General features: G+C 36.7%; 1 protein-coding gene across 13 annotated transcripts in view; it reads left to right on the forward strand.

Annotated features, from left to right (window-relative positions):
- by (blistery) overlaps positions 1-23559 on the forward strand; it is a 68142-nt gene that overhangs the window by 21550 nt on the left and 23033 nt on the right. For 6 of the 13 annotated variants that reach the window (XM_008196153.3, XM_008196161.3, XM_015980429.2 and 3 more), the window contains exons 2-4: positions 7029-7146; positions 9250-9287; positions 19919-20164. In XM_008196153.3, coding sequence (XP_008194375.2) covers positions 7029-7146; positions 9250-9287; positions 19919-20164 — 402 coding nt within the window. Of the gene's footprint in view, positions 1-7028; positions 7147-9249; positions 9288-11972; positions 12246-15595; positions 16151-19918; positions 20165-23559 lie in introns of those variants that run through there. The other 7 variants (XM_008196159.3, XM_008196160.3, XM_064357125.1 and 4 more) reach the window with 6 other exon arrangements.

Raw genomic sequence — 23559 nt, forward strand, 5'->3', positions numbered from 1 at the left:
AATCTCTGAAATCTTCAGCTAGACATCTGGTGTAACTTCAGCCATTAATGTGCGATTTGAGCAATACCAGTAATTTAATTAAGGGATTACGTCGACATTCCGAGTGAATCTGCTATTTATGTCGCCCCATAAACAAGGCTTAATGGAATGTTCACAAATGGGACAGATAAATTTCATACATTATTTATGTAGCATCAATACGAGGGCGATTTGTTCGTTTGGAATTTTAGCCGTCTTTGTGGGTTAGTAACAGGCTGTTGAAACAAACATTTTAATCAATTATCTTGTTTAACAAGTAGTGGCACCATTAGCCTTTGACAAATAAAACAGAAATTCAATACAACATCAATCAAACTGAGCGCGTGGGCAGGAATTGCAATATTAAATTAGTTATTTGCATTTTACTGTTACGGCGTCGTAGCTCCTGAAATTTCAGTCGTAAATAAAGTCGAGTTTGTGGCGGTAATATTTCTTTCAGTTATCTATAACCCGGCTCAAGTATTTTCCCCCAAATTTATTTTTAGTTTTCTTTATGAAAAATCCAAACTATCTGCCGCTTGTTAATAAATTCGTATTTTTAGACTTGAAGTTGTGTACGGGAATAGAAGCGGCCCTTGATTGGCTTTGTCGGCTTATTTAATATGCGCAAATGATTTATCCACATGTCCTATTAAAGTGCAAATAAAAAGACGACAAATACCGCATTGTGCAAGCACGCGAACAAAGGCCTTTACATGTTACATGTCATAATTTGATTGGAATTCAAAGAAGTGTCTGTATTTCTCAAACGAATCAAATAAACAATAATTTAATGACACAGTCGACACTTGAATGCGTCTCTTATCAAAACATGGCCAGTCATGCTGTAACGGAAAAACTTTGCCTATTTTCACTTCATAAAACAGAAAACTTGGACCGAAATCTCATTACACCGCACTCGTAAAAGGGACATTTGCAGGAATTGAAATATCAAGGACGAGGCAAGGTCTCGTTAAAGCCAAATCTGTCGAAACGCCTCTGACTTTCACTAGTCGAAAAGTGGAAGAATCTCATTGCATTTGAAACATTTCAAGTATTCCCTGCCGACGCCGTGAGGAATTTCAAGTGCTCTTCTCCTATCCTCTTGTAGTATCGCCTTCATTTGCATAACCATAATCTGACCATTACTTCTATAATTAAATTAATGTATGTTTATGCCGCATGTTCGCTCCAAGGGCGAAGCGCTTTTCCCTTTGAGATTAAAATTTTACGACGAGAAGAATTAAAAACTTTACGGACGTGTATTGAATTTCGCTGCTTTTAACCGAATGTGGCTTATTGGTGAAAAGAGCATAATCTGACTGCGGGAGCTCATTATTGCCATATTTAATAATTTTGAATGGGAGAGGCGCTTTAATGTAGTCGTAAGCACTCGATTTGTTCGAGATCTGAGAAATGCTTCAAAGCTTTTACGCCGTCTATTAAATTTGCGAGAAGCTACGTTTTGTGAGGTTTAGGGCAAATTTTTTATTAACGTGAAAATAAATAATTCGCTAAACGAAAATCCTGTTTCTTTGTCGCAAAGAAAAACAACCACGGAGCGAACAATAGTTTAAGCAGAAGTAAAAAACAACAATACGAGTAGGAAGTAATAAAACTTTTGGTGGATGCGCCAGGATAAATCGATACCTCCTTTGACATTTCTTCTGCAAAGTTATTTTTACACGCAAACTTTAAATGACTTAGTAAAATATGTCTCAGCCAAAAACAAGCTTTTTTCACCATAGACAAAAAAAGCACAAAAGTTTGTGCTTTTTTCTCGTGATGTGCTTAATCCTAGTTTCAGCTCGTGGGCAAAACATTATCCTCGGTTTGTTCCGGTGCTAAGACGTGCAATTTGCATTTAAGATCTGGAGTAATAACTGTAATAAACGCATCTGCATCTGCAATCGCAGCGTACATTTATTTTGTCTTGTGTAAAAGCAATCAGTTGCTACCATAATGACCGAGATTCAATTATGCCCGACGCTATTACAGATTTTAAGGTTCATACACGCTAACTTCCTGCATAAAACGACTTGTCAGCAGTAATTTACCGACTTTTAAATGACCGTTGCGGGTGTTATCTGTCTCGGACAAAGTATGTGCGCCAGAGGCGAGAAGGAGTTTTTGTTCCAACTTGTAAAAGTCGTGGCGAAGACAATGGACTTTATTTGTAAGTAGTTAAAGGTGTTATTGTTTGCACAGTTAAGCAAGGTTTAATTATAAGGGCGATTGGGTTGGAGAAATTATCTCGCGTTTAATTCTGCTGACTATATAAGCGGATTAATTTAGTTGGACGAATCGTTAAGGATTTTGCAATTTGATGTCTTAATCCCGTATGTACACACAGGAAACAATTTGTCAGCCCGGGTTTGGACACTAAGCCTCTCTCAGTGTTTTGAAATTAGTAATTCTTTCGGTGAAAATAAATATCTTCAACAGTTTTGTAAATGGTTTGTAGTGAACACAAATATAACTAATGGGCAAAGAGAAATGGAAATCTTGGATTACCGCCGTTTAAACCTCGAATGCATGGCAATCATAACGAGGAGGAATTTCTTTATTGCTGTTTTCTCATGCCGAAAACGAATCTCCAAATTCTTGGTGCGTCTAAATATAAATAAAAAAATATGTGTTGCTGTTTCGTCACATCTTTGAACAAACTTTCAAGTAGATGGATCTCGTATTAATTACAAGGAAATTAAAGATTATGTGAATAATGTAAATTTATCGTAATTTAAGTACGTAAAAGCCAATAAATTAATTTTCTTTTATTGGAGGAGGGACCAAACCCGAACGTTAAATAAACTTTCATGAATATTTAAACGTCCCAGCCTCTATATAAACTACAATTAAGTTAGATTAGTTTATCGAGATTTATATTTCCACCTGTATTAATATCTGTAAAACATTTCTGTGGTACTTTTACAGCTCCCAATTAATAAATTACAATAAGGTAAGAAAAACTGACGAAACGGATTTAAGATAAAGTCCGGATTAAAATCGTGACACTGTTACAGTGAAATAAAAAGACAGATATTTGGTTCGGAGAAAATACGTTCCCGTAATTGACTTATTCATCACGGCTGAACAAAGGCTAATTTGGAAGTAAATTGAACGAGTTTTCGTTTCCCCGAACGAAAATGTATTTTAAATATTACGAGATGATTATCAAAGAACATATTGACTGGTAAACTTATTGCCAATAACTCAGCGAAGACGTTTGCTCATTAAACAATGACTCAAGTCCCGCATTTTAAAATATGCATCCATAATACGAAGCTCTTTTCCCGTGTCCTATTTTCCTCGATCGTTTGTGTTTCGAACGAACTACGTGAAAAATGAAACTTTTCTCCTAATGGGGCGGAAAGCAACACTTATCCGTCGATAAAACCAATTATTGGCGCTTGAAGAATTGCGAGCTAGTCATTTATCAAACGAAACAAAGTTGCGAACTCTTTTGTACAATTCCATCAAATGCCGGCCAATTTAACAACTCATTTGTTTGGCGTAATATAATATTCAGCGATTTATTTTGGGTCGCTGGAGCAACGCAAATTCAGGAGAATCCGTTTTATGAAAGCATTTTTGTCCCGGGTTCAGGAATTATTTATCAAAGCGCTTTGCAAGATTCATTAGGTGCATTTTTCCTCTCATTTAATCAAAAAGTTTATGCTGCTAGTTCAAAGGTTTGTGCTGCAATATTGGAACCATAAAAGGGGATGCAAATTGTAAATAATTGGAACCACGATTGCATCAAAAATTAAATTTTTGTCCTGATTGCTTCCCATGTTCGGGTTTTGCAAATGGAAAAGGAATTATTTACTAGATGATTGTCATACAGCTGTATACGTATATGAAAGAGGTTAACGATTTTCATAAACATAACAAAAGATACGAGGCTTTAAAGCTCTGTAATGAACTTCCAGAATGACATGAATTTATGATCAAATATCTGTCTGTGCTATATCTATACTTTCTTTGGTCTGGTACAGCATTTATAGGTTTTTGTTGGTTTCCAACTTTCGATGGCAGTTAAAGGTAAAGTGTTACACGAGCGACCCTTTTGTGGAAAAGAAATTGAAACCACACATGTTGGCACCATTTATTTGAAGTCAATTAATTAAATCGCTAGAGGTGGCAGAATTTTACGTTGTCTTACCTTCACTAAATATTGTTTTTATGCGATATAATAAATTCGAAGTCTTGGAAATTAAATCGCGCCACTTCCTTGTCATAAACATAATTAATGAAGACCCACTTTCGAGGAACAAAAGTTCACTCCAAATAATTAATCTTTTTTCCAATTATCCCTCGTTAAACTTCTAAGCGGCGATTTTGCTTTAACTTATCGGCATGTTTTACGCCGTAATTCAGTCACCTATTGTTGAAATACCTCGTTAAGATTAAAAACAAGCTTGTTGACGTTGGCACCGTGCATATATAACATCCTGTTGAAGTCGCCTCACATTACGGCAAATTCACGCCAGGCACGCTCAAAAATTGTTATTCCGTGTTGTTTTCGGAGTGACAAAAGCACCGCTCCTTTACCATTGCCGAAGTCACTTTAATAAGCTTATTAAAAATGAAGGCACGACTCCACCTTTCCAAGCTACTTTCAGTGATAAACCCAGAACGCTATTCCATTTTGCCACTTGAAACGAATGATAAAACAAGCAAAGCGATGATACTCGTATTGAAGAATCGCATTAAAACCGTCTTTATGACAACGCAAGTGATTCACTTCGATTGGAAAAGCTAAGACACGTCCAATTCACTCGAACCGATCACACGGCCATTTCCTAAATCCTTTTGTTGCTGCTTGAGAAATGATTAATGACGCCAGCTTGCCACAGCAAATTAAAGTTTATTCAAAATAATATAAACATTTATGCGGGGCCCAGATCGATAATAGAGCTTTGAAAAAGCCCCGATTCAACCCTCGCTACCGCTTAATTTAAAAATCACTTGTTTATTTTTATTTTTGCGGTGTTTATAAATCGAACGGTGAGCTTTCCAATAACCTATCAGCTGCCCAAGCTCCACTGCCATCTGCATTGCTAACAATGCCTTGGAAGTGGCCAAAACACCGCCTAATGAGACACACGTGCCCCACATTACCTGCCTTTATATTCGCTTGATTGGTTCTGACATCCATATGGTCATAATACGAATCCATTGACGCAAAATTCGGTTTGTTACAAATAAAGAAACTGATAGGGAAAGCATAATCTCAAACAGCTTCGCCTTATTTTCTTTGTGTTCGGGAACTTTATATCAATAGTCTTAAAACTCCGAAATGAGGCACGAGTCGGAAAAGCATTTGCTGAATTAGATATTTCATGCCCCGGTTTCCTGACTTAAAAATAATTTTCAAGTGGATAAAATAACTCCGCTAATGGATCAGGTTCGGGCTTATTTTTGTATTTTGATTAGTTTGCGAACTATTTCCGACCAATTAATTATATTATTGCAGCAGTGTTTGGCTGCAAGGCACTTACACCCTTTGGCGCAATTGTGCCGGGGTGGATTTGCCAATAGACGAAACAGCGCTCCACATATTGTACCTATTATTGGAAATTGCTGAATGTTTACCGCCGGGGTGGATTTTTGTGCTGTTATGTTAGTCTAATCCAAATAAATGCCGCACAAAGGGAAACGAATCGAGTTAATAAAACCCAAACGTCTGCTAAGTAATCGAATTTATTTTCATTCGCTGTAAAGTGTGAATTATTGAGTCAATCTAGCCGTTTTAATTCGATTGCGTTTTCGGACAATGTGAAAAATAAATAATCGCGGTTGCGAAACAAAACATTTCACGATCTGTGTAAACATATCGAGTTATATTCGGTAGCTCTGGGTCAATATTTATGCGGTTAATTGCACGACATTTGGAAAGATTACAGAAGGCGGATTGATAGAATGGCAACTACAACGTCTGGATAAATAAACATTTCGCATATTGCGTCTGGTGTGTGTTTATGCAATTAGCACCAAGACGGGACTTGGGAAAACACTATTCGGAGGCTATTTGTGGTCAAACAATCGCCCCTTTTTATAGAACTGAAAAGTTACGCGAGTTTTTGCTAATAAATTTGAAATGAGACACCTGAACTAGAAAGTTCCAAACTCCGCCAACTACTGCTAATTAGAAGATCGTAAGATATGCTCAAATTACTACCCGAGCTTCTCGTTTATTGTTCTGTAAAAACTGCCAAGCTGGAAATGGAGAATTCATTGAATTTAAATAAACGCGATCGGTTAAAACCCCATGCCATAAATTGAAATGTGATGGATGCGGACACCCACCAAGATAAATCAGTTGGTGGTTGACTTATAAATAATGCAATTCGAGAAAACTTATCCATTTGTGTATTTCTAATAAATTGTTAGAATAAACGGAATTTTAAACAAAGCTGCGCTCCATAAATTCGGGTTTAGTAACGGAGATTTTACAAACACAAGGATTTGTTCATGACATGTGTAAATCTCGGATTATGTTACACTGTCAGGAAACAAATTTCACTCAATAAACCTGAAGGGAGATGTTATTTATGGCAGCTGTTGCACATTTCCAAAGCTTGTAATTGCCCTGACCTGAGTTATGCAACTTAATATACACTCGGGCGTAAAAGCTCGCTTAATTGGCTTAACCAGCACCCCTAAAGTCAGGATTTTAGACTGTGAAAGTATTTAGGTTTAAAAAATGGGATTTTCGGGTCGTACGTAGAAAAATAAACAAGGTTCTATGTTTTATTATCACCGTATTAAAATGTGCTGAAATTTAATTAGTTTAAGCGATCCGTAATCACAGCATGTCACATTTGAATATGACAACACAAATTGCAATTCGTGCGAAACAATACACTCCTGATATTAACTCCACAACTAAATTATGTATGTGCATATTTATGGCGCACTCTGTACCCATGTAGAAAAATGTTTATTCTGTGGTGCGCGGAATAAAGCTCTTAAAATCAGAAATAAAGTTGTTTATTTTGTTTCAGCACGAAGATAGCGTAACCCAGGGACCAAGCCATGCATTTCGTTGTAAAACATTCAAGAAGCCGCGACCCTGCCATCTCTGCCACCAACCAATTCTCAACCAAGGATCGTGCTGCAGAGGTATTTTAAAAATGTTATTTCGCACACTTTACAGTGCCCCTTTTCGCGTTTATCATCGCGCGTCCGGATATGAACCTGTCTGCCGAGACAGAGGGAGCAAATTAAATAAACTGTTTGAATTTCGGTGGATTTGCAAGCCCCACTAATGGAAGATGCGTGACAGCGCGGGCGTCACGCGAACGGTTCTTGATTTTTGCGCAAAGACTCCACAACATGTACAAGTGACGTGGTGTTTTGTCCTGTCAGTTGGATATTTTAAAGAGTCATGTGCACGATTCGCAGTGTGAGAGGATCTCTCTCATGCAACGAACAAGGACGAGAAAATTTATTTTTCTCTTGGAACTTTTTCACATCGGAGCAAATAAATCGAGAAAGTCGGCTTTAAAAACGACAAAGGCTTGCGATTGTGTAGGTGTTTCCAATTATGCCTTTGAAGAAAAATAAGTACATTTAAAGCGAGATTGCAATTTATGATTAATGAATTCGTGCGAATTAATTTGCTACGAAATTTATGACGTTTGGCGTTTTGATAATTAAAAAGATATCAGGTGTGGAAATTAAATGATAAATTTGCATATCGCTGCACCGTCGCGACCTAATCGAGATTAATTGAATTTTAATTGACAAGATCATTAGCGACCAAAATTTCTTTGCTCAAACCTTGACTCGGAACGAGCTAATAAAACTGATAAATTTGTTACGCTCATAACTACTTACGGTATGATTCACTTTGACAATGAAAGTCGTACATGTCCTTTTATAAAAGAGTCATAATGTTATGAATACTGTTATTCAAATGACAGCCAAACATAAAACTGCAGATTTATTAAAATTAAGACTCTTTATGGAAAATTATTTGCTTGTTTGTCTGGAAGGCGTCATAATTTTGAGCCGACGAACATAAACTTAAAATGTGCTCTTTTTCAACAAAAATCTGAGATGCAACACCTTACAGAATTTTTCGAATATTTCTAGGCAATTTAATATGTTGTAATAATTAGTAATAAATTTGCAAGAGATAATTATTAGGCATGTTTTACACATTTCATATCCTGTTGAAAATGCTAATATTTCATACTTTCGATCTTTAATGGAATGTTCAAGCAGTTTGTTGTGTCTGCGTAATAAAATGAACAATTGATGCATAATCATCCATAAACAAATACCTCGTTTGATTTTTCCTTGACTGAAATAACAACAAAGTCTTCACCGCGCGTATTTATAGTCTATCAATTTGAAACAGTTTCAATAGCTCCATTATTCAAAAACATCTCGTATCAGTGACAAAAATGGTGGTCCTTTGACCCTCGCAACATTTCAAACACATAATGATAAAGCAGTCTGATCCATATTCAGCTCAACACCACCAGTAACTAAATTAATTATGAACCGAATGACTTACAGACACGATCAGACCCTATCCCGTAATGAATAGGAAGTAGAGAGTCATCTATAGATCCAGTACAATGACAATACGAACATTATTCACAAGCGTTACATCGAATTGAATGAGCAAGCATTACATTATTCCACCGTCTCGGCGCAGAACCAGAAATCTAATTACATCTGTAACAAAAATTACCCGAATCGTTCTGACACCCTCATCGTAAATCTCGCCCGATTTACATAATTGCAGAATAATGCAAGTATCAAATATCACATCCATTGTTGTACTGCGATTGGATAGTTAAAGTTATTGGCGCAACTAGGTGTGTTTGACATTGGGGAGTGTGAATTAGCATGATGAGGTCAAAATGCAACGAAAATCCATTGTCAAAAATTACGCAATTGGAAAATTTTTCGCCTCTTGAATTGACTCGTCCTTATAATGACCCAAAAATGCGGCCAATTTATTATTCAAATTCCCATAAATTATTTATAAGGACTAGTGATCCATTAGATAAATGGTGGCTCATTGAAATCACTCGCAGAACATAAGCTTCCGACAAATTCAAATTTAGGTCAGGGGTCGAGTGACCATGAATCCAACCTGATTTATTAGATCAAAGCTGTGCTAATATCACCATACATTTTCATGAAAGCTCGACCTCTATAACTTTATTATGCCCTGTCCGCATTATCTGTAACTTTTCTCTGTTCCAGTGTGCAAATACGTCTGCCACAAAGTTTGCGAAAGCAAGGTGAGTACTACGATATTTTTCCAGGTTCGGATTGAAATTAAATGAGTGAATGATTCTATTCGTGTTTTATTTACAAAATCATTCGATAGTATTGACATTAACAATGAAAAAAGCGACAAAAGCAACAGCAAAAAAGCTGTTTTCCGTCAATAAAAATTAAAAAATGTTTCAAATTTGCATTTAGCATATGAATGTAATTAATAACACCTGGGATAAAATCGATTAAACCGACTTGAATGACAATTGGTTTAAATATTCTGCTTATGCCTTATGCATGAAAGGAGAATTAATGATCAATAAATACAGTTAGTTCAGATCCATAATAATATATGCGAGCTTTCCTTGACATTGTAAGCAAAGCAAATGTAATTTGCGACTGTAAATAGTCATGTCGGATGGCACTTCCTTACACTAGCGTTTCATATTCAAATCGTAAAGCTGTTGAAGTCCCTATTTGCATAATAATTACACAGATAAGGAAACCATTCGTGTCGTTATCATGTACTTGCACACTTTTCTGATTTATCTTTTAAATGAAGTATCCTGGAGTTATAAAAAAATAGCTGCCCCTCGTATAGTGGCAAAGTTGTAGTCGTGACCGCTCCATAGCGCCACAAGCAAGCAGGAAAGTAGGCAACCTTATTTACACTCTTGTGTTGCGTCTCGGAGCCTCCAGGCGCGAAAAATGGTGGATTTGAAAAATGTGAACGATAAGAAGCCCGTTTTTGTTTAAAATGAAGGAAGTGTGTGTGGAAAGTATTACTTAAGTCATTAATTCATCTCTCGGAAAGCTTGTAATTGCGCGAAAGCGCTCGCAGGCCCAGTGCGTACATTTGAAGAAGTGTGAGATAAAGCGTCGGATAAGAGTCTCGTAATTATCATTGCATTGGCTTTGTTGTGAAGATGAATTAGCGGGTTTCCTGCTGCGACCTTCCGTCGACCGAAGCAGACAGCTTGGCATTGCCGGCGCAAAAACTGGAAGCCGCGCCGTGTTATTACCTAATAAGAGCTTTAGGTAAACTCAGGATATTGACTTTTGCGCGAAACGGCACATCGAAAATGCCGGAATGATCAGCTCATCCGAACATGGGCGAAAATTCGATTTTTGATAGGGGGCTGAAATGGAGCGGTAAACCGAGCGAGCGGTTTGGAGTTATTAAAGTTCAACCACACTCATTGTTCTAAAAATATTTACCGGGTAAATATTGGCGTAATTTGCTCACAGAGTTGATTCAGACGCACAAAGATCGTAAAATCGCGGATATTTACAGAGCCTGAATGGGAAATTGGCTCTAACTGTACTGGGGTTAGGAAAAGTCGCAGCGATGACCATTATCGGCAATTTGAAAAGTTGGTGTAATAATGGACGTGCCTCCTAAACGGGGATTACTTTCTGATGACTCGCAAATTCACCGTGATTTATTTATCCCTAAATTACACTTGTGACAGTTGAATTATACACATTTATTTGCGGCGTAAGAGCTTTTGGGATGACCCACGTCCGTCCATGCCAGTCATTGTGTTTTTAATGGTCAAATCAATTTTATACACGTCCTAAATTTAACTGTCTATTTCCTCTGGGTCAATTACTGCAGGAAAAACGTCCTCATTCTAATTAAAATGCTATTAACTAAAAGCATATTTCAAATACGTATATTATATACGTTCTGCCTTAGGACTTTAAAAAGGACTAGGAAATCTAGACGTAAAATCACGTGCTGAACACGATGGTATATTTAAAAGGCTCTGGAACTGGAATAAACAGTTTTTGAGAAAAATACAATACATAAAATGATCCATAAAATGCGCTAGAACATTTTTTTTTTCTCAATTAGGGCGTAACTATTTGAAAAAAATGGACTTAGTTACTATAAATATATGTAGAATGTTCCGGTGAATCGACTGGCGTCGAGAAATTACTAAAATCTCCAAAGTTTAAATGTTTTTTTTATTTTATTTTACCTATTTTTGCTTTTGTTAGAAATTTTTTGGAAAAATATTAGTCGGAGAACGATGTTCTTTTTTACAAAAGATAGATGATTAAAAGAGCTTTTTAACAATAACAAACCTAGTGGGGTTACGTCTAATAATTTCGGAGTTATTGCTCGATAAATGTTCCTGGTACTGGTAGTAGATTGTCCTCGACAAAAATTGGAGAAATCAAACAAAAAAAATCTAACCATTTGACTCTTTATGCACTTTTAAGAGATGTTGATGGTTCTAAACAAATAGAAAAAAGCATAACACTTTGCTGGACCGACAAGTTTTTAAATAATTATTTTTTTTTAATTTTTTTGAAAAACTAGTACATATAATAATAAACCGTAGAATTCACATGTGTCTCTAGGACTTTTAGTTTTCGAAATATGATTTTTTTTAGTAAAGAACTAACTGAATTAAAAATACTATCGAATAAAAAGCTGTAAAAAGCGGTTGCAAAATATTATGGTGGAAATTGGAATAGCTCCAAGTGTTTTTTATAATATCAAAGTCTAAGAATGCGGTAAATATTAGATAATGATATCACTATGATTGATTATGATTATGGGTCTGTTTTTAAGAGAATCTAAATAATTTTTCGAAAATTTTTGCCGGAACTGAAACAAGGTTTTCTCATCTCTCGTTGGAGTCACCTCTTGTGCTGCGACCGGCTCAGGTCTCATAACTCCCAGCCACAAAGCCGCTACACATACTCGAATCATAATAAAGATGGAGATTAACGATAAGCAATATGGAACATGATAACAGTCTCTCGTGCGACCTGCGATATTGTACCACCCAGAGTTGGCACAGCTTTCGTTGGTTTCGCTCGTACCGTGAACCTGTTAGTGGCTTTGTGGTTTATTGGTGGATGAGACCCAGTGTTCATTGTTCCAGCGAGTGCAAATTGCAACGTGACAAATCCAAAATCAGCATGATAGTGGTGTTGGTGCGGTGACAATGGATCATGAACTAGGCGTAAGCATGCATTTCCACCTTTTGGCCCACGACCATCTTGCTATTCATTAACCATACTTCTTTGGCCGGCATCACGCGAATCCTCCAAACGTGACCATCGCGATTGAGCAAAGTTTCTTCTAAGGACGTTGAGAAATGCCGGTCGAGAATTCCGCAAATACAATTCTAGTGTTGCAAAGAAAAGAGCGCGGTCACGCCGCACTCCCAAGGCTAACCTGGCTATTAATTTTGGTTAATCTGGAGATCGTCCAGTTGCGGCCAGGAATGTTTTCCTCTCTCTGGTTCATGGTTACGATCGTACGCGCGATAAGCTTACTCATTATTTAGTACACTTGCAAATTTATTTCACTTTCTGTGGATGATGCTAAGTTGCATAACGTCTTAACCATCACTTTGCGCGGTGGCATTGTCTAGCTTTCTGGGAAGCTGGCAGGAAACGCGAAACGTTTGCTCAACTACACGCCAAAAACACGGTTTTGCCTTCGACTGCAACCATGCCAAATCGTTGGATTTTTATTACACGGCGTAATTCCATTGTTAACGCTTTTTCTACGAGGAAACGTTGGCTAAAGTGACACAATCAAATATTTTGCCACGAGAAATGAAGAAATGACGCTATTTCAGGATATAAAACCGAAAATAATCGAATGGCGTGCCAGGCTATCCTGGGCCTTTTTATACACCACAAACACTGTAATTGTAATGTCATCAATCATGTACCCACAGTCAAGCACAATAGGGAAAAATACCACAATAAATCACACTATAAATTAGAATGATGGTAGATCGCATTACCGATATTGATCAGCAGTTCCATTGACAATAGTTAGACACAATAATTGACACCCAAGGTCCTTTTGAATATGTTAAGCACATACCTAACTCTTTTAGCCCACCTGGACAAATAAAGCCAGATAAACCACAAACCGTCGTCAAATTTGCTAAAAACGTTATTTGATTTATGGCCTCCACATTTTGCCTTAATTTAATTAAAGTGCATCTTACGTTAATCAGTATAAGTGATCGTACATCCTACATAATGGGTTCTAGTGCATAAATGGGCATTATACAAGTGATGATTATTTATGGAGACGGTTGTGCTATAATTATATACACCCGGAAGGTTGCTCTCGACCTCCGCATTTCTAAAATTTTCATGAGAGCTGATTAAATTAATTAATACACCATCCGACATCGCAATTTATGATGAATTGCCAGCACTGGAAGTGGGATTTTGTCCATGTTGACACCTCAGTGTGAAAAACACCAATTAGTGATTTGAAATCGCTGTTATGTAATTTTGGTGCTTCAATGAGCATTCTCTCAAAGACTGCAAAATTTCCCGAATACGAAGATCCTGTCGGGGACTAAAATTAGAGATTGTTTCCGCTCATGCAAATGTTGTGGTTGTTTCGGGAGGCGCATTCCCGATGGGTAAGACCGTTCAAACTTGTTTGCCATTTGCGGCGTGAATGTGATTTTCTTTAATTAAAGTCTAAAAATAACTCGCAGAAACAATAGCGCCACACATGTGTGTCGAATCGGCTTTATTGTAAATTCCCGATATATCCCCGAGTGTTGCGAAGCTGGACAATGCGCTCGGTGTAAAAATGAAGGATTACCAGATGGGTGTATGGGTTTATTTTGGTTGGTGTTATGTCGAGCACGTGCGGAACTCGATGTTCATAACGTATCCTGTATTTACTCTCGGAGTTTTTTATCTCCATCAACGGCTTTATTTGGATTATCTTACGTGGACTTGGAGTTATCAGTTTGTATTCCGGGAATTAAACCACAACGAAACACGCCTTGCGCTTCGTTCTCTCCAGCACAAGTTCATTCTTTGTCCCGGAAAGCGCCATCGATTGAAAATTTATTAATTTAGCGCTCGCCCAAGATGAATCAAGGCCATTTAATTGATATCTAATCACCGATCAGCGTTTATTAAACCGTGCCGTTATCGCATTTAAATATTAGAACACCGCCCACAAATTAAATTCTTTCGTTTATAGGCGCATTTCTACTCACGTTCGAGACCTACGCTCCGTCATAAAAAATAAATCACTCGGTACACTCGCCGGAAAAAATCTAATTGATTTTCCAAGGATAATCGTACGAACCACTTGTGTGAGACTCTTCCGGTTTTTTGCAGAAATGGCTTTACCGATAAAACCCATCACAAATTCCATTACCCGATTTATTGTTTATTTAATGGGGGCATAAACGATTTATGGAATATTGCCTGATTTATCGTAACGATTCCTGACACTTTTTCACCATACATGAAACAGGATGTAGTGCTACGATATAAACTTCCGTAATTTCCCGGCTCCGGAGGGTCTAAAAGCATGTGCACATAATTTCCCGCCCTTGCGCTTTTTTACTCCGAAGCTCTTCCAGAGGGGCCAATAAAAACAGGAAGACTGATTTTTAGTTTAAAATCGTGTCAAAAATAATGTCATTTTTGGTATAATTCGGTGATTTATTGGCTTACTTTTTAAGAAATTTTGCGTAATAATTGAGTTTTTGCTGAATAAACGCCTAGAAAAGGTAAATTTTTGGTCGTTTTCTGTTCTAGTTTTCTCATTTTTTGTTCTAGTTTGATAAAAACAGGAAGAAAAACTAAATTTTTGGTCTAAAAACGTACTTAAATCCTCAGAACTTGCAAAAATAATGTCATTTTTGACATAATTCTATGATTTTTTGGCTTACTTTAAGAAAAATGCGCAATTATTGAGTTTTTGCTGAATAAGTGCTTAGAAATGGTGAATTTTTGGTAATTTGTGGCCAAATGTGGTAATTTTTTCTACAAAAAGATGAGCGCTCGGAAAAGTTGAAATAGCGATAATGATTTTTGAAATGAATAAATATTGAATTAAATTAGAGTTTTCCCCTTGGATGGAGGTTATCTTCGCCGTTATCTCTTGAAAGTGTTCCAGGCAGCTGCGAAATTGTCGCGCATTGGATGAAACAAATTGGAATTTATAATTTGTTTAAAAATTGAAATATCTTTGGCGAAGTCGTATATTGTGCTGATATATTATCATATTAAAGTGCACTTTCTGCATGTCGGTGAGCAGTTTTAGTGCCTCGATAATTGCAAATAATGTCCATAAAAGGCAGCTTGCGACATTCGATACCTATTTTCCTTAGACTCTGTCCTGTGATAATAATTTATTCATTCGGGCCAAGTCCGAATAATTCGCCACGATAAAACCGAAACAGTCGTTATCACGTGGCAATATTTACCATTATTTTTATCATAATTAAGTTTAAAATCGGTCGCCATAAATAACCAACGTTCAGTACATAAATTTTCATTAAGGCGAAGCCTCGCGATGAATTTCCTGGCGTTATCCTCGAAGGTCGCGCTTCCACCAGTCTAAATCGTCGAAACGGTCCTCTTTTCCACGCTACCGCTGTACCCGACATAAACATAAACACGGCGTGGTGGCACGGAGATCCCATGCAAAATGCAGTCTCAGTAGTTTAGTTAATATGAGGTCGGTTGGTAGTGTTTTCCAGTGCTGTGCCTCCGGAACGTGCAATTGTAATAAATAAAGCGATCGGATCAACCGCCTTCGACACGATTTGTTCTGCTTATTTAGCAGGATTAAGTCAGTCGGACTCGGAGATATGGTGTCCCGGACCGCAACTTTCTTCGGCGCGAAAAAACTCGTAATCCTTGTAGTCGGTGTTGACAATTACGGCCGCTTACATCAGAACACAAACATTAAATATTAAACGATCAAATAGATTCGTTGTTGCGGGAAAATTTATCTGCATCTGTGATAAAACCGAGGCAAATATTTGGAGATGGCGGCCGAATTCGTTGTGCGAAATAGTGAACAGTGAAAATGCCGGAACAAATTGTCACCAAAGCGGAAAGGGAGAGAATCAAAAAGGTACAACACTGGAAGAAGTGCGGCACAATTGTGCTGACACCGAGGTCACGTCCATTTAATTCACCGAATTGATAAATTAAGCAACGATTCAATTTTCGGTGTTATCGCTCGTGTTAATAACTTTACACGTTTTCAAGGACAGTAAACGAATTGTTGCCCTCTGAGTGCAATTCACCCGTTTGTATATTTTACCAACACTGAAAAACTCAACACATGGCGTCTGCAAGTAAAATTAATAACATCAAGGGATGTTATTCCAATAGTCGTTAAACAGAGGAACAAGAACATCCTTGAACCCGATTTTATTGCACACGTGTAATTTGGACTAGGAAGTAGCACTGAACCCTTAAAAATACTTCCTGTGTTGTGATTTAATTTGGTGTAATTAAGCGATTATCATAAATCTCTTGGGTGGCCACTACGTGCTAACATCCGATTATTACAATTTAGGGTGTGGGCTTAATTGCTTTAATTATTTTTAGATTTAGTCCGTAATAGTTTAAGTGTGCATCTGATGCCTTCCGGGTTACGGTGATCTTATCGCGTTCGTAGCTATTGTCATGTCCGAAGTTTTGTAATGTTTTATCGCTTCTACATATTCATGGGAAATCATTTAAATTTATAATTCGGTAATAGAATTTCGGTGAACGTGGACAATTTGCCAAGATGACGAATTTTGTCAAGAGTTTGAGTAAAAGTATTCTCTCCTTTAAAAATTAGAAAATTGGAGAAAGTGATTGGCGTAACTAATACTGAATTTTACCTCTAATCTTTAAACTAACTGTTGTTTTTCCCACCATTGGGTTTAATGGTATTAACGGTGTGAAGTAGGCGTTTGAGATCTACTTGATTTGTCATTTTAAATTAACTATTTTCTGCACGACTTCTTGCGAGTTTGATCTGAATTATGTATTTCTAGACAATAAAATATTAGACAATAAACAATTTGGACAAGGATACACTTGTTTTTTTTACATTATTTCGTGATAAATAAACATAAACACAAATATTTGCCTTTTTTTATATTTCACTTAAGTAAACGGAAATTTTTCAAATAGTAGAGATCAGATTTTATCGCATTTCAGCAAGGTTTGGAGTAAAGTGGCGTACAAATAGAACTTATCAGTATTTTAAACTTTTTGTTTTGTTTCATAGCAGATTAAAATTGCTAAATTTACACCATTTCTCATAAGCTATAAAGGTGTATGTACACAAGAGCACAATAAAAATTCATGAACCGCTAAACGATACACGTATAGCGAGGAAAACGTCGAAATAATACATTTTCCTGACAAGCTTTTCAAACTAATTGTAAAAACAGAAAAAAGAGGAATTTTTTTAAGCTTTCTATACGTTCTGCTCTACCTCAGAAGCATCGTCATGACGCAGATAAGTCAGACATAGAAAAGTCCGAGCAGTTCATCTAGTTATTCATGAGGCGTAATTACATAATTGTCTCGTAATTATTTATTATTAATTTTAACGACCGCCTTGACACCATAATTGCAAATTAGACGTGACGTAAATAACCCGTGGCCAAACCAGTGATGATGTCTTTTTTTCGGAAATGCAAGATGAGTCCAAATGTGTGACCAAGGCCGAATTGATGTTTTTCGGTGTGGGAAAGAGTAGGTCAAGCAGTGTACAACAGTCTGCTTTCATCAATATAATTCACACTTCGTTCAGTGAAGCCATGTTGTGGATTTAGTGCCCCAATAAATTTCAATTAAGATTCAATTAATCATAGGGTCCGTGAAACGATATTTTAATGTAGCGGCTTCACGATCCATCTCTGATTTAATTCATCACGAGCTTCCTCCTCCACTCGTGTTGTGCATAAAATTCGATTTCGTTTCATATTTGTAAACCTGACTCGAGTACAAGTTCGCGCAAAGCGCAAAATTTTCATCTTCCTTTGTCGGCGAAAGCTTCATGTTTTGCGTATAAAGACTGCAGGAATTAAATGTGTATTCTCCGAAAACGTGAGCGAACTGTTAAGCCGCCACATGTTGGTCGCATTCAACGTTTTATACAGAATAAATTTCAACAATCATTGGACGATTTAAAACACATGTCTGAATTAGCACGAGCTTCACGTCGCACAAGTGTTTATGACTTAATAAAACCGTTCGAGCTGAAATCTTTATAGACACGCCATCAGCGAAACCTTTTCAGAAGTTGAGGAGTTCTTGCGGACACACTTGTTCAAGTAATTGACCGGAAACTTTGTTCGGAAATTTGTGAAAGCTCGCTTTGTGGACGAAATGAATCGTTTAACAGAAACAAACCAGCTTTTTTCGATTGGGATTATGGCACGTTTGTTGTGTTATTGGGTGCTTCGGCGTTTTCAGATTTCCACAGGAAAGTTGGATTTATTGATGGAACGTGGCGATGGAACGCAATGGCTTGAATCAAAATGAATAACACTTTTGTTCATTGTGAACGCTTTATTGGCGACAATCATGCTGATAAAGGTGCGCAGGGGAATTTTGCCTAATTAATTTCAACACAGTTAAATTATAATTCACTATTAACTAGCCAGACGTAGTTTTCCATCGATCAATCAAACTACAAAAATTACATCATCGAAAACTATTATTTTGCATTTAAATACAATCCTACCTTAATCCTTTGATTACTGCCCAATAAAAAGTTTTGAAATTCCATTGTGGCTCCTTTATCACGTTGTTTTCGTGATAACATCACCCAAATTGCCATTGCCAAACTGATTTTTACTACTTTTGGCGTTGGATTTAAAGATTAGCTTGTGAATTAAATATTTCAAAGTCAACGTCCTCTCTGCTTCTATCATACTATAAGAACTGCATTCTTCGAAACAGCAATGAATGCACGCTATTACTTATTGTCTAGATGCATTTTAGAAACATTACATAAGTCACGTCCTACAGGAAACAATACAGAACGTACGAATGACGCCTAATTGTAATCAAATTAATTAAATTTCTTGAACGACCTGTGCTTCCCCAGTGATAATTTAATAAGATAAATATTTTCATTGTGTTTGAATTATTGTATTTATGACTATAATTATCTGTAGCTTTCTCAATCTAAAAAAAAGGAAAATGATGACACCAATTTAACGCAAAAGCGATCTTTTATACTGGAAGAGAAATTTTGAGAAATTCCCTTTTTCTCATTTTCAGCTTAACTGACACAAAGCACGCGAAACCTAGTTTATAGGTAGATGATTAATATTTTGTTATAAATTAATGTATTGATTGTAGGTTAATTTGAATGAAAGGAAGGAGAAACGGCTCAATGTTCAAGCATGTTTATTTTATTTTACAGTCCTAGTTTAAAAAAATAATTGTATTCACTTCTAAGACTGGATATTTTTCTATAATTAAGAATTGCGTATGCAGGTACCTATATAAAATGCATAATTTTGTGTAGTTGATAAGGATTTTACTTCTGCGACATAGTTTTTATTTTTAGTATGGTTTTCATTTTACGTATGCTCATAATTGCGAGACCTGCCCATAAATAGCAGAATTTTTAATGACAGATTAAGTATGTAATGAGCTATCTGTATTATAAATTACACAACAAATATCGCAGACATCTCGACTATATATCTTGAAACGGGCAGAAACGTGAGCTAATTCAGGCGGTTTTGCTTGTTAAATGACATCGTGGATTATAGATACGCGCATAAATAGCACCGAGCTTTGGAAAAATTCTAGCGAAAAGTAGTTGACACATAGCATCTTGTTTAAGGATACAGAGATATTGACCGAACTTTTTCAGGAAGCTGTTCAGAGGTACACGGATACGAGTTGGCAGATACATCGGCAAAGCAAGAAAAAACCTCCCACTATTACGATTAAAACTCCCCCGAAAGACGATGACGAAAGTAAAATTGTTAAAGTTAACGGAGTCACACCGAATGGCAACGTTAACGTTCCCGAAAGACCCGAATCACGACAACTTGTACAAATTGAAACGGTCCAAGTTACGTACGAACCGGTGCAAAGCCAAGTCGAAGTCGTTTTGGTAAGAGAAGAGCTGTATTGTCACTAACAAGAATGACTAACATCACGAACTGTGTGCTCGTCACCTAATAACTGCACGTTAGATTAGAAACATCGTCTCACTATTTCTAGAACTTTTGAAAAACTCTTTCATTAATTAAGCCATCAAGAGCTTTATAGTTCTGTTTATAAAATTTATGTTCATGTTTGGCCACTTTGAGGTAGTGTGTCAGAAATAATTAACAACTTTTGAATTTGACGACAGGTAGGTGAAATAAAATACCTACTGAAATACTGGCGTAAAATAAGATTAATGGCTTCCTTCTTATTTCCTGTTTGAAAGATGTTCCGTTGGATTAGATTTCAAAAATACGCAATAAATCAGGAATTAGATTTAAAAGTCTATCTTGTGAAGCGATATGTGGAGATTGCTCTTTGCCATTTATAGTAAATTGTTTCGAGTTGAGCGATCCCAGATTGAGGAATGAGATTTTCACTTGTCACTTACTTTTTCACACATATTTTAATTTGGGTTGTAAAAACTGTATATTTATCCAACATGCTTTCACAACATCATAAAAGACGTTCCAGACTTAACCAAAAATTTATTACCCTTTTTCTTTATACAAGAGCTATCTTTGGGAACTTTAGACGTTCATAAACGTGGCAATTTTTAGAAATCGTGGCCCTGATTCCCAAAATATTGCAATGCAGTAGTCAAACTATGAATAGCAAAACCCATCAACAACCTGTTTATTATCTCCTGAAATGTTATCCTGACGGAGATGATCACGATTCGCATTTTATTTTCTTTGACTTTATAAATTCAAGATAAAGTTTTCAGACTTCTAACTTTCATGGGAACTTCGGCAGCCGTTGATCATCGAGCACTCTCATACTTCTCGCTTTCCGTATGATAAAGTAAATATCTTAACTTTACGAACTGAAAAACTTGGAATGGCATTCCTCAAGTAAAAACCTAATAACCACCTGTCCACAATTGCATATTTTAAAATGCATGACTTACCCACGTGTCGTACTCACAATTTTTATAATAATGTGAGTATTTACCGTAATTGCATTTACAGCTTGACAAAAATTTAAACTCTTCAAACAACAAGGAATCTGCTAACAATGAGCATGAGCTAAATCTGTAAACAGTTGTGAAATAAATTATACAAAAATGTGGTGCATAGTCATAGACGTTTTCTACAAGATTTCACTTTTTCCACTAGAAATTTTAGCTAAAAGGAGCTTCCATATTTGCCAGACTAGAAATGGAAGCGAGTTGAGTGTTTTCTCCAATTTTGCTTTCTCGCCCAAACATCCGTTCCATAAATACAGTCTTCACATTTGTAACATGTTGACCCTTTTATCACTTGTAAAAAACAGATTAATTGTGTCTCTGCTCAGATTTGTATCCTGTCACTTTTTATAATCCTGAAGGATAACTCCTTACACATTCCCCAAATTTTATGTGTTCCACACGCTAATCGGCTGTGACTTTGCGTAAAACAGGTGTATAAATGGAAGCGACCTTGAGTACGATATTTTCTTTCAATTATCATTATGAAAATTGCTCATGCAATACCCACACGACCGACACCTGTATACGTTTTGTGTGGATTACAATTTATTACCGATGAAGGTGTGTAATCACGAAACAAGATGTTGTGGAGCGGAAGTATCCAGTCGATATCCGGACAGACGCGCCCTCGGCCTTGTAGGTCAGTTATATTACCATCAAAATGGGTTAGTAGCCACTTTGCTAATAAAGGTCAAACGAATTATGCAGCTAATGCGGCAGTGTTTGGACTTCCAAGTAAAGCTCCACGCTTCCACTAAACCCACACGGGTTAATTTTTTACGAAATAAAATGGGCTAGTTTTCTGATTCTAGCCACGTTTGAGGCGAACCAAATTAATTTTTAAACACTGGACACTGTGCGTTTTTACTATGTCTTGAGTTGTTTAGACTTGTTTCCAAGCACTATTAAGTCAACAAGAATTTATTTGTGGTGGGTTTTAGCACCAATAAAATATTACGAACAATAATATGTGGAAGGGTGATAACAATAATTGTAAAGCCGAGTTACGATGCTCTAAAGTTGTGAAGATTTGAGGATTAGTATTGGTCTATTGAGACGTATAGTTGTGAGAATGCAAACAAGAAACTAATGAGGAAATACAAAATCATAAGTTTTATGAGCAGTAAAGGCATAATAGTAATTTATATGCAGACAGAATAAGATGAGATCAAGATAATTTATTTTACGTTTTGTGTTGGAGAAAATCGACAACTGGAGTGCAACAATAAAGCTAACAAATTTGCAATTCTGTGCACGGCATATTGGATGTTGTGTTAATTAGAGTTCGGGTCAAATTTGAATAATTCATAATAAGCATGCATTGGTCTGATCCAGCTTGTGTATTAATTGGCTTTCGGGGGAAAAACTTTAATAGCGTCTTCAAAAAACTCGATAACAGCTCACACAGCTACCATCCTCTCCATATGTCTTTGAGAGTGTGTTCTTCACACGACCACAAACTCCCAATAAAAACTCCTCCTGCATCCAAGCGGAATAAATCTTGATTGATCACGCACCCGATCTAAATAAATTAATAATCCGAATAAATTAGTATAAATAACAAGTTTTGTGTACTTTATCACCATTTTTCACCGCCAACATGTCACACGTAAGACACTTTGCAAAACAAACACGACCGAAACAAGCCTCGTTTTTAATCCCCTTGGTATTTTGTGGTCGATGCAGATGCATTTAAGCGTCGCAACTTCCGCATCTGGTAAGGGGTTGGGCGCCATCTCATGTTCCCATGTTCATCAAGAACATGTGTAAGAGCTGTTCGTGTGCCGGATTGCTTCCCTTTCTCAAGACCGTTAAGCACGTGCTTTCTACGTCTCTGCCACCGCACACCTTGGCAGCCAACGGCTCCGAACGCTTGGCTTCTGCAGGAAAGGGGGTCCAAGCAAAATAAACTCAGTCCAACTGAGAGAAATGGACTAATTTTGTTAAACCGTTTATTGCAAAACTAATACAAAAAACACTAACTAGTAAAGAAAGAACTAATCATCGATAATCGCAAAATATTAATTCCTTTGTTGGTTATTTTTTTACGAGGGCTAAGTCTATGATTTGTCTCAGATGGTTAATAAGATCACGTAAATTTTTTCGAGAAATTTTAATTCTTCTTTAGATCAGTGATCTTTTTTTTAATTAGTAAAATACATGAACAATTAATAATTAAAAGAGCTTTCCGAAACAATAAACTTAATGGAGTTACGAGTATATCTAATAGTGATTTTAAAATCGACCAAAATTTTGACAAAAATCGGAAAAATGAAACTTTTCAATCGAATCTGTTGGAAGTTTTTTTGCATTTTTAAGAAGTTTAGGGG

The sequence above is a fragment of the Tribolium castaneum genome, chromosome 5 (assembly GCF_031307605.1).
Source record: "Tribolium castaneum strain GA2 chromosome 5, icTriCast1.1, whole genome shotgun sequence".
NCBI classification, from domain to species: domain Eukaryota; kingdom Metazoa; phylum Arthropoda; class Insecta; order Coleoptera; family Tenebrionidae; genus Tribolium; species Tribolium castaneum.